General features: G+C 54.0%; 4 protein-coding genes across 4 annotated transcripts; 2 read left to right on the top strand and 2 right to left on the bottom strand.

The window, feature by feature from the left end:
* Positions 1 to 343: 343 nt before the first annotated feature.
* Positions 344 to 2,335, bottom strand: CCM_05324 (signal recognition particle, putative; the record flags this gene model as incomplete). Its single annotated transcript, XM_006670468.1, has 3 exons — positions 344 to 872; positions 935 to 2,056; positions 2,145 to 2,335. The coding sequence occupies 3 exons, from the start codon at positions 2,333 to 2,335 to the stop codon at positions 344 to 346; spliced, it is 1,842 nt and encodes a 613-aa protein (XP_006670531.1).
* A 594-nt stretch (positions 2,336 to 2,929) lies between these two features.
* Positions 2,930 to 4,469, bottom strand: CCM_05323 (uncharacterized protein; the record flags this gene model as incomplete). Its single annotated transcript, XM_006670467.1, has 2 exons — positions 2,930 to 4,148; positions 4,210 to 4,469. The coding sequence occupies 2 exons, from the start codon at positions 4,467 to 4,469 to the stop codon at positions 2,930 to 2,932; spliced, it is 1,479 nt and encodes a 492-aa protein (XP_006670530.1).
* A 3,199-nt stretch (positions 4,470 to 7,668) lies between these two features.
* Positions 7,669 to 8,901, top strand: CCM_05322 (Methionine synthase, vitamin-B12 independent, putative; the record flags this gene model as incomplete). Its single annotated transcript, XM_006670466.1, has 1 exon — positions 7,669 to 8,901. The coding sequence occupies one exon, from the start codon at positions 7,669 to 7,671 to the stop codon at positions 8,899 to 8,901; it is 1,233 nt and encodes a 410-aa protein (XP_006670529.1).
* A 1,639-nt stretch (positions 8,902 to 10,540) lies between these two features.
* Positions 10,541 to 11,717, top strand: CCM_05321 (HVA22 domain membrane protein; the record flags this gene model as incomplete). Its single annotated transcript, XM_006670465.1, has 3 exons — positions 10,541 to 10,569; positions 10,661 to 10,810; positions 10,874 to 11,717. The coding sequence occupies 3 exons, from the start codon at positions 10,541 to 10,543 to the stop codon at positions 11,715 to 11,717; spliced, it is 1,023 nt and encodes a 340-aa protein (XP_006670528.1).
* Positions 11,718 to 11,735: the final 18 nt, after the last annotated feature.

The following is an 11,735-nucleotide window of genomic DNA, read 5'->3' as shown; positions in this document are numbered from 1 at the left end:
GGGGGGGGTTGTCTTGGTTGGTTCCTATTCCCAGGTCGTCACTGGAATGGGACGCACAGTCTGCGGGCTCACTCGTTTGAGACAATGAGGGCTGCGAAGCACGCACTGGTAGGGGATCATCCATCATACATACATCGGTCGCCATAGAAATCCTCAGAAGGCGAACAGCATTAGAAGAAAAATAGGTGATTGGCCCCTTTAGCGCTTTGTCAAGTGCAAGTATCTGCCTTCTATTTTGAGGTGTTTGTTCTTCATCAACAACACTATTGTGTGTTTCATATGTAACTATGTATGGCTTTTATTCATAATCCACCTGCAGCTGGGATTATTCGTGCTGAAATCCTTACCTGCCAAAGCCAAACCATCCTCTCTTCTGCTGCTGCGCCGGCTCGCCGGCCTTGGCCGTCTCCTCGGCCGCGGCAGCAGGTGTTGTCTTGGCGGCGACGGGCGTCTTGCCAGGGTAGCTAATGTAGTTCCAGGCCACGTCGAGGAAGATGGGCTTCACCGGGATGAGCGCCTTCTTGGGCGGGAACTCGACGACGTTGCTGAGATCGACGCCACCCGCGGGGTACTGGTGTAGGCGCTCGACCAATGGCGCCGGGGCGGCCGTGCTCTTGGCCAGCTCCTCCTTGCGGAGGTTGTCCACGTGGACAATGGCCTGGTGGCGGCGGAGCTCGCCTTGGACGAGGTTGAGGAGCCGCTTGACGTCGTCGCTGGACACCTCAATGTTGGGGGGCGCGCCGGGGGCACCGGCAGGCGCGTCAGGTAGCAGCTTCGTGGCAAGCTCGCAGCGTTCGAATGCATGCTGAATGAGGGCAAGCGCGTTTGCGACGTTGCCGATGATGGCGTGCGAGCGAGCGATAGATAAGGCTCTGCGAGGTTGTTAGTGACCAAAGCTAGGTTTAGGGTGGTACATATAGTAGAGGCAACATACTTGAGAGCGAAAAAGTAGCTGACAAAGGCGCTCAGCTTATCCAAAAGCGTTTGGTCGGCAGCCACGCCTGGCAGCTCCTTGATGGACTCGAGATTTTGCAGGGTACCATCGTAAAGAGCTGCCTTCTCCTTAAGCTTCGTAAGCTTTCGTGAGATGGGGAGCTCAGTGGGACCAGAGGCTTCACCCCCCTTGCCATCAGTCTCAGTCGTCTTAATAGCCTTGGACCGGCCGTGTTCCTCGACCGCACCGTCGGACTCTCCCGTCAGCACTCGGTTACGGCCAATTCTCCAGCTAATCATTTCAAAGTTGACGGCTGTGCGGGTGATTTGCAAGCTCTGCATGCGGGCATCGCCCTGCGCGACGCCTTCGCCTCGAAGCTCGTCAATGGCCTGCTTGGTCGCGTCCACGGCGTTTTGCGTCGCCGTCAGGATGTCGTCGTAGGAAGCCGCCGCCTCACGAGGGGAGCGGCTTTTGCCCTTGGCCAGGTTTTCGGCCAAGCTTTGCTTTGCAGCATTGACAGAGGCCCAGGCGAGGGCGATTTGGGCGTCTTCAATGCGCACTTCGCGAGACCGCCAGGTAATTGTGTCGGGGGCTTTATCGGGGTTTCCGAGACATGTATTGGCGTCCGATTCTCCAGACAGGGCGCCGGGGTCGACCTCGTTGATCTGCTGTACGAGCACCGCATCGGAGTCGGGAAAGGCTTTGTGTGCAATAGTCGGGATGGGAATGGTGCGGGGTGTCTTGAGCTGGTATGCGGCATAGCGAATTGAGGGGTCTATGGTATCGGCAAGAAGGTCCTTGTAAATGTCGCCCTTGCCAGTGGTAGTCAATGCTGTGTAGATGACCCTGGAGACGGCGTAGCTCTGGAGACATGGAAGCCAGGAGCGCTTCTCAAAGTGCATGGCACCGACAATGAGGGCCTCGTAGGCTTTTGCATCGAGAATATCGCGAGTCGAGGCGCCCGATACGGCGGTCTCTGAGAGCGCCCCAACGAGATTGCGGGCAGTATTGGCGGCTCGGTTGAGTCGAGAGACGATGTGCGATTTAGTGCGGCCGGCGATTCCCTTGCGTCCTGTCGCATGAGCAGCTTTCATGGACATGGCTTGGGCCCAAGCCCGCTCGCTAGTAAGCAGTAACAGGTGCACATATCTGGTATCACAGTCAGCCTGTGGCATTGAGGAGAGTCGGGTGTGACATTTGAAGATCGTACTCTTTGTTGTTGGCGATGTTTTCAGAAGTGACGGCTTCCGGCTTATGGAACTTGCCACGGTTCCGCGTAACAGTGCCCAGCTTTTTGCGCGAGCTCAACAGGCGCTTGGACAACTGGGTGTGGTAGGTGGAGTAGTCGCCATAAACAAGGGCATTGTCGCGCCCCTGGAGGACGTAACTGGTAATGTCCATGTTTGTTCTGCGCAGTCAGGCCCAAGTCGGTCGTGATTGGGACCTGAATTGGCGGTTTCGATTGATTTCTGGTGGGGGTCTCGTGGCGGGGCAAAATTTGTGTGCGGCAACTGGACGGACAAGATGTGCGATGAGGCGGTTACGTAATCTGGGGTTATGGGAATGGATGGTGCGCGGATGGTGTTTACTATGTTTTCCCTTTCAACTTTCGTCGTTATCCTTCTTGTTCTCTTTTTAGGTTAATTATAGGTTCTGAGCTTCGCAACCGATAGCGGGAAGAGTGATGTAGGCGGAAACAGCTGCAGAAGCGTACAGCGTAATGCACGTGCCGTTGAACGTTCAATTTATTTACTTTTTAAAAATGAGAAATAAAAAGCCATCCAGGATGGCGGCATAAGTCGCAAAAGAGTCCCAAGGGCGTTCAGAAAGAACTGTCAATTCGCGGCGGAAAGCCAAGTGCGAGACGCGGGAAGCGCAAGTCTCCTAAATTAAAAAACACCAAAGTACACCCAAAACAAACACCGTCAAGCGGTCGAGTGAGAAACGAAGCCTGAATACGCCGGGGAAGAATAGAGCATCGAGGAAATGGCTCGTCTACAGAAGCATGGCAAAACCGGCGAGGACACCGAAGAGAGTGGCACCGTTGCGCTCAGCACCACCGACCATGACCATGGGGGGGTAGGTAGGGCGAGGAGCACCGGTGCTGCTGGCACTGCCACCGGGGGCCGGCTTGCAGTAGGGAAGATGGCAGCCGTAGTCGCCGTTCTGGTCCGACTTGCCATTGTTGCCGTGGTTGTAGTCGATTTTCTCGTCGCTGCCCTTGTTGTAGCCGTTGTGTTCATTGTCAGCCTTATTGTAGCCGTTGTGCTCATTGTCACCCTTATTGTAGCCATTATGTTCGTTGTCGCCCTTATTGCAGCGGTTATCTTCATGGTCACCCTTGTGACAGCCGTTGTGTTCATTGTCACCCTTATCGCAGCCGTCATTTTCATGGTCACCCTTGTGGCAGCCGTTGTGCTCATTGTCGCCCTTATTGTAGTAGCCGGGGGCAGGAGTCGGCTTGGAACCGCTGGGCTTGGGGAGAGGAGCCTTGGGGCAATGCTCGCCATAGCAAGGGGGGACAAAGGAGCAGTCGTTGCCGTGGCACATCATCTTCTGGTGGCACTGCTCGCCGTTGTCGCATTTGGCATGGTGGCACTCGTGATCGTCGTGGCAGAGGAGGTTCTTGGAGCACTCATCGTCGACGCACTTTTCGATTACGCATTTGCCGTCGTAGCAGACAACCTTCCTATTGCAGTCATCACCCCGGCAGCCGGGGGCGTAGTGGCAGTCGTCGTCGCCCTTGTAGATGACGAGCTTGCTCCAGTCCTCGTCTTCATCGCAGGTCTCGGTCCAGCAGTGCTCGTCGTGGCAGATGACGCGCTCGCGCTTGCAGTCCTCGCCGTGGCAGGGGTACTCGGGCGCGCAGTGGCCGCCGTAGCAGACAATCTTCTTCTTGTGCCACTCGGGCTCAGGGCAGACCTCGGTGGTGATGGTCTTGGTCTCGGTGGTGACGTGGGGCGCGGCAGGGCAGTGCACGACGGTAGGAGGGCAGGCCGTGATGGTGTGCACATGGTACTCGATCTTGGTCTGTACCTTGGGCTTGGGGCGGCGGACGTAGACGGTGCAGAGCTTGCCGCCGGCGCCGCGGCTAGAGAGGGCAGCGGCTGCACCACCGCAGGCCTCCTTGTCATTGCCGGGGCAGGGAATGGCGCAGCTACTAGGAGTGGTTTGAGTCATATCCTCTGCGGTCGCATCAGCGCAGTGGCACTCACTGCAGAGAATGGTCAGAGTCATGGTCGTGCGGATGGTATGGGAGGAGGGACTGGACTTACTCGTCGTGGGTGGCAAAGTACTTGTTCGGGCAGCTGGCAGCGCACAAGTTCAGGGACATGAGCGCAGACTGGGCAACCATCTGAAAGTTGGCAAAGTCGGCCCCGTCACCGGCACAGCCGACGAGGTCGAACTCGCCAACGGTCTCGGGCATAGACATGAGCGAGGCAGCGGCGGGGGTAGCAGTGCCGTTCTGTGGCATCTGGACGGCTGCCATGACGGCCCTGCCGACGCCGGCGGCGAGAATAATGGACATCTGCATCTTGGCAGGTTTTTGAATCAAAGGTACTGTCTGGGGCTAGAAAACGAAGGACGAGGGTGCTCAGCCTAGCAAGAAATGAGTGTAATCGCGAATGCGGGAGTGGATGAAGAGAAAGAAGGAGCACATCTCCAAGGTAGATGAGCGGCGGGTATTTATAACTCATTTGGCGACGCGCCGGTTTCTCATGACTGTTTTCTCCCTCTCGTTGTTTTCCCACCCAAGAGCAGCACAGTTTCACGGCGAGAATGCAGCATCTAGACTGAGTGCCCGAGGAAGGCGCCTGTGGAGCTTGATCCTGAAGAATGCAATTTTGGCGGGTTCCTCGTTGTGTCTCGAATTATTAGACCGACGAGCTAATAACTCTGTTCCCTAGGCTCGGCTTGTCGGTTTTGCTGTAAGGCTATGTACATAGGTAGACAAAGTGTAGATGATGGTGGTGGAGGGGTGAGACAGGTGGGATCGCGGCTCTACCCACTTGGTGCCGCAAGGGAGAATTCCAAGCAAGTACAGCGCTGTGGGAGAACGCGACACGTTCTCGGCCAATCTCTGGATTTCAAAAGGCATGCTGAACACGAAATCGCGTCGGGAAAGTCGCCTCGCTGGAGGTGGTGGTGTGCAATGCTGTCCGCGTTAGCTCGGTTGGCTCCTTGTAGTTCGTACTTGAACCGAAGCTGGCCCCTCGTGAACATGGGTATGCTGAATGCAATTTCTCGGAGAAAATAGATTGGAATCAACATTTAAAAGCGATTGAGTAGGTGCGTCTCTGTATGCTCTGTTCTGCAGTCAGAGCTCCTCTGCCCGGGGGTTGGCCGATGATCCGCGCCAGGAGCCGACGCGCCTTGCGACGTAATTTCCTGCCGCATTTCCCCTCCGCACAAGGTTCCATCCGATCGGGATCTGTCAATGTTAGCTCTTTATGGGGATATGCATTACTTGGGAGCCCACCTCCACATTTCGGACGTTTCGATGGTCTATGGCAAAGCGGCCCTTCACTTTCATCGTGTTTGGCGATGTGTACGAGCTTACCGGTAGAAGCTCAACGTCAACCAAATATACGAGGACTCCTCGATACTGTTTTCAATGTCTGCGTTGAATGGGCTCCGTCTGGTTTTTTGCCTTCGACGGCGCATTGAGTCTATGGACGTTGTGGTGTCTGTAGTTGAGAACGCGAAGAGCGAGACACGGTGTGGAGATTCGACATTTTCGCGTACTTGCACTGTTCTGCTACAGGGTAGTGCTATGGCAGTGTGGTGAAATCTTGGTCACGCTGCTCTCGGCTAAATGTATGTCAATAATAAGGCAGTGGTGGCTTACTTGGTAAATTCAACGCTTTGTCGTCGTTTTAATACTAACAATCTATGTATTTGTTGTCGTGCTACGCCACGACGTGAGTAGGCGGCTCTCCGCAACCTTGTTCATACATATTCAAATCGGCATAGAACCCGTCAACAAAAATCCAAACACGTTACGACCTAAACGCTTTTTGCTACAAAATGCAAGTATTATTGGGAGTCAGGGATGCCTCCGAATCCCCACTTATTGAAAATGAAATTATCGGCACAGAGAAATCTGTCTCACGAGTCCATCACTAACACGCAAAATCAACGCGTCAAGGCCACACAAACGATAGGCAGGACAACACCACGACGTCGTGATTGAGTGACACTATACTTTATCGTCACAAATACGTCATCGGACCCAAGTAACAACGCCAACAACCTAGAGCCCTAGCAAGACGACGACATCTACATGGGATTCTCACCGTACTGCACAGGGATGGCGTAAAGTCTCCCTTCAGATGGCGGGATCACAAGTTGTCAGCCTTTTTCACCGTCAGCCCAAGGGCCAATTTCCACCGCAACTAAGCTCCCGAATCGACCGACGGTACAGAATGGGGCATGTCAGAATGGCAGGTGAGACATTGGGGTGATGAACGGATGACAGCCCTACCCGCCCGTCTCTGAAAAAGTCAAGAATGATAAATAAAGAGATGCCAACTTGCGAACTGGCGTGGTCGAGGCTAGAATCACAAATACAGTCTACCCAGTAAACTAGTCTCGATTGTCTCTGTCTTCATTTTATTTGTTTTCTTCACACCCGTGAAAAGAGGCAAAAGGATCACGCGTCTGACTCGGGCATTCCTGACCGCGACAGCCTCAGTCAAGGACGGCTGGACCGTCGGCTAGTGTACCACTACAGACAGACTAACTAGGGCACGCCGGGCCGTCTCGTTTATTTCATACGTGTACTTGTTATTTTGCGGCGTAGGGATTTTCATGTCAATGCATTTGTACCGAAATCGATAAGCGTGCGTTATAACAACTGATGATTTGCGAGGGAGGGGCATCCCCGTCTTCCAGTGGTACGTTTTCCTGCTCATCTAATCGTAGATCGGATTCGCAATCTGAAGCGACTTATTAAATTATTGACTAGACGAGTGGTGAAAATTGGACATTGTGCCTTGGGAAAATACTGGACAGTTGCCCGAAGACTTCTCAAACGGCCCGACGTTGCTCCCAACGACCTTGCCGCCGCGACTCTGACAATAATGATATTCCTGATTTTAAATGTCACCAGCTATAATCAATTGTTGCTACTCCTCGTTGGCTTTATGTATTGTAGCATCAACACCTAACCACGACTCGGTAGCCACTCTCCTGGGAGTACGTGTACTCTAGGTAGCCACTGCCACAGGCGAATGGCTACCTTTTCTCCATATAACGGTGTTGCAGTATTTCGTCCATTACGGCAATCAAGAACGGCGCATGCTGGTATCCCGGTACTAAGAAAACTCCGCGGGCGCGGGGCTTCCCCCGCCGTGCAACGGTGGACCACGGATGTCTGGAACGGCAGTTGGGTGCGGGGATGGTCACAGTGTACGAATAATAATGGTTTACAGTGGCGATTTACCCAAAGAATGATGAGACGTGTCTATGGGAAAGATTTTGAAGAGCAGGAAATGAACCCCATTTATCGATCATGTGGGCTGAAGTGGAAGTTGGCTTGAGATATCGCCGCCACTTACGCCAAGCCTCGATGGTGCCTCTCGATCAGCTACACAAAAATACCCCGCGGACATGGGCTATACAATGCAAATAGCTTTGGACACGGCAAACGGTGGCTTGCATAACATGCGGGGTATGCAAAAGTTGATGTCGCCTAGATGTTGCTATAAATTGACACGCTCCCCCGGAACTCGATGCTCGCAACCTCGGCCTTTCCTAATATACTCGAAGCTGGCAACATGGGCAACACAAAACTTCCATTTCATGCCGATCATATCGGGTCGTTGATTCGACCAGTATCATTGTCCCAGGCGCAGAAGAAAGCCGACGAGGGAAGCATCTCTGTCGCCGACTTACAAGTCGTACAGAGGGCAGCCATCGCCGACATTGTCCAGAAGCAGCTGGCGAATGGCGTGCGCGCCATTTCGTCGGGCGAATACGACCGCAAGTACTACTTCTCGGGCTTCTTTGAGAAGCTGGCCGGCTTCAGGGAGGTGAGCCCGGTGCCATGGGAGCTCGCGCGGGTGTCGGCGCCACCGATTGCGGCTTTGAAGCAGGCGGGCCAGCAGTACCCCATGGCCGCGGTCTGCGACGGCAAGATTCGGCGCCTGGAGAGCCCGTACATGGACAGCTGGAAGATGCTACGTGATACTTTGCCAAGGGAGAAATGGGGCGCGTGCAAGTTTACGATGCCGCCGCCTTGCTACTTTCACTTGCGTCTGGCCAAGGGCAAGTGCTACAGCCCGGAGGCGTACAGCAACGACGGCGACTTCTTTGCCGACCTGGCCGTGGCCTACCAACAGGAGATTCAAGCCCTGTACGACGAGGGCCTGCGCAACTTGCAAATTGACGACCCGACGCTTGCCTACTTTTGCTCCGACGAGATGCTTGCCGCCCTCGAGGCCGAAGGCGAAGATCCCGAGGCGCTCTTCACGCAGTACCTGCAGGCGCACAACGACTGCATCGCGCGGCGCCCGGCTGACATGCACATCGGGTTGCACATTTGCCGGGGCAACTTTGCCAAGTCGATGCACTTTAGCCAGGGCTCGTACGAGCGCATCGCGGCGCGCTTCTTCTCGACGCTCGACTACGACACCTTCTTCCTCGAGTACGACGACGCGCGCTCGGGCGGCTTCGAGCCGCTGCGCCACCTGCCGCGGGAGAAAAACGTGGTCCTCGGGGTGGTGACGACCAAGGACCCGACGCTCGAGGACCGCGACCAGGTCAAGCAGCGGGTGGTGGAGGCGGCGCGCATCGTGGCGGCCGGGCAGGGCGTCAGCTTGGAGGAGGCTATGAGCCACATCGGCATCAGCCCGCAGTGCGGGTTTTCCAGCATGGCGGTCGGCGGGGCGGACGGGATGACGGAGGTAAAGATGTTTGAAAAGCTCAAGTTGGTGCAGGATATTGCGCGGGAACTATGGCCGTAAATGAGGAGTCGGGATGCGCCTTGCCGGCTGCTTAGGTAGCTGGACGTGGAAATGGAGCGTCCATGCGTAGGCAACTACATCGATAGTAGGACAGAGAATAGGGCGAGCCAGCATAGCTTAAGACGCGCGTAACCGCGTAACACCAAATGAGAATCAGGATGCACAATGTGAGATGCCGGAGTGGTGAGTGGTGTGTGTCTTGCCGGCAGCAACGTTCGCATAGAGATATTAATAATTTAGAAAATATAAATAATATAAGTAATATAAGTAATATAAGTAATATAAGTAATATAAGTAATATAAGTAATATAAGTAATATAAGTAATATAAGTAATATAAGTAATATAAGTAATATATATAATATATATAATATAGATAATATAAGTAATATAGTAGTATTATTAGCTTCTTTCTAGCTATTAGTAATACTAATTATTTATTGTTAATTCTAGCTACTATAGTAGCCTTTGTAATAGATATAATTAATACTTATTAAGAATTAACGCTAGTACTATCCCTTATAAAGCTTGGTAGAGTGGCTACGTGAGTCTATACTAATTCGGTTTAGCTTATTATCGATTGACCATCTTGTTGTCAAAATATCAGCCTTCGGGGAAGTTGGGGGCGGTCCCTGCAGGCAGCCACGAAGACGAAAGAAAGTCAATCAAGTCTTGGATGTCATCCACGCCCTGTATGGTGTACTGTTGGTAGAAGGTTTTGTTTAATAAGCGGCCAGGCTGTTGTTAAATGTCGTTTGTGCCCAAGCCTCTCGTGGCTTCCCTTCACTCCTGCAGGGCACGACATGACCGGCCAGCCAGCACCGAGAGTCGGCCGTCGGCGTCCGAGGGAGGCGCCAGAGTGTCGTGTGGGCTGATTATCACATAGTAAATATAATAGCGAGGTATGGCGGTCTTACAGGCCACGAGTTGTGTCCGTGAAGAGGTCACGCGTGTCGGATGACGTAGGAGGACTAGTCGGCGCGCCCAAGCCCAAGGGGGCGAGCTACTGCGTCCAGGGTTCATTTTCTGCCGCGCAACAGCAGCCACAACAGCAGCCAACGTGAGTGGCTTGTTTAGCGGCCTGCACGCTGCAGCGCATCCTACGGGTGCCAATGCCCAAACGCCCGCTAATAACCTAACTAATAGACCACCCAAGACGACCCCCTCATGTCCCCTACCTGATACACTTTAAGCCGCTACAAGTGTGTATGCCCGCTAGTCACCCTGGCCATCTCTGCTTTCCCTATTCGGATCTCGAGGCTCTCACCTGTGCATCATCGTCCGCACCCGGCCAGCTTTCGCTTCCCCTCCTCCTCCACTTGCATCTCTCCAAGCACCTCTTCCCGATATACTTCCAACCTGGCCTTTTCCTTTCTGCTATCGTGTCATCAACTCCTCGTCCGCTATGAGCGGCTAGCGGGCTTGTTTCCAGTCATCTACATTTATTTCCCTACAGCCTGACTGCTCCTCGCCTCAAGTCTATCACGAGTCAGCTGCCCAATTCGCCCTCTCGATAAGCCAACTGCCGCCACTTCCTACACTGCACGATATCTTTTTCCCTCCCTTCTCGATCCCGATAAAGTATACACTATCTTGACTGTTCGACTATCCTCCCCCAAATCTACACGTTTCCGACCATCATGTTCGACCTACCTGCTATGCTGCTCTGGTGAGCGCTCCTTCGTTTGCCCCGCGTTCGCTTTGCGGGCGCACCATATTCCCACCAACGCTACTAACAATGTGCCTTTGCGACTCGTTAGCTCGTTAGCATCATTTCTCTTTCCGATATTCGCTTCCTACAAGGCGCTTAAAACGTCCGATCCGGCGCAGTTAACACCATGGCTTATGTACTGGGTTGTGCTTAGCATCGGTCTCCTGGCCGAGTCTTGGGTCGCGTTTATTGTCACCTGGTTCGTTCTGCACCCTCCACACAGTCGTCGCATCCAAACACTGACCCTTTTCCCTGTCTCCAGGATACCCTTCTATGGATATTTTCGTCTGCTGTTGATTCTCTACCTTGTCTTACCACAGACCCAAGGCGCACGTGTTCTATACGAGCAGTACGTTCACCCATTTCTCCAGGACAACGAGTCGCAGATCGACGAGTTTATTGCCAGCTCCCACGAGCGCCTCAAATCATCGGGGCTCACGTACCTTCGACAAGCCATCAACTATATTAAAGAGAACTTGCTTGGCTTGCCCCCAGCTGAGCCTCCTGCGCCTGTCCCCGAAAATATCGGCGCGCAAGGCTATACGCAGGCTCTGCTCTCGAGGTTTAGCATCCCTTCCGCAAAATGGGCCGCTCCAGGTGCCCAGGGAGCCAGTGACTTTTATAGTCTCTTGTCCAACGCAGTTGCGGCCGCCAGCGGCGCCGGTGCTTCTAGAAGTGCTCCGGGCTCGAGCGGCGTGGCTTCGTCTGGCAACCTTATTCCAGAGCACCTGCGAGATTCCAGCGAGAAGATGAGCTTCATATCCACACAGAAAGAACGCCTTACCTATATGCTGGCTGCTCTCGACCGCGAGGCGCAACAACTCCAGAATGAAACGCCAAAGCAGGCCACGCCAGGTACCTTTGACGGAGCAGCTGAACCGGAAGCACCACCCCAATCACCCAGCGGGCTTAGCATGCTGAGCGCTCTTAGTAAGAGCCGAAGCGAGGCTGATTTTGAAAATATTGACGCCGACAGCGGCGCCGAGGAGGACCTCACAATGCGCAGGCGCAATGTGACGGGAGGCGGCTCTTGGATGCCATGGGGATGGGGCGGCGCTGGCGCACACAACGACGATCCTGGCTCAACCACTGGACGGGAGCATTAGGCCTGCCATCCGTGCAAC

Source organism: Cordyceps militaris (genome assembly GCF_000225605.1).
Source record: "Cordyceps militaris CM01 unplaced genomic scaffold CCM_S00004, whole genome shotgun sequence".
Lineage (NCBI taxonomy): Eukaryota > Fungi > Ascomycota > Sordariomycetes > Hypocreales > Cordycipitaceae > Cordyceps > Cordyceps militaris.
The sequence above is the reverse complement of the archived record's forward strand: the minus strand, read 5'-3'. Positions and strand labels throughout refer to the sequence as shown.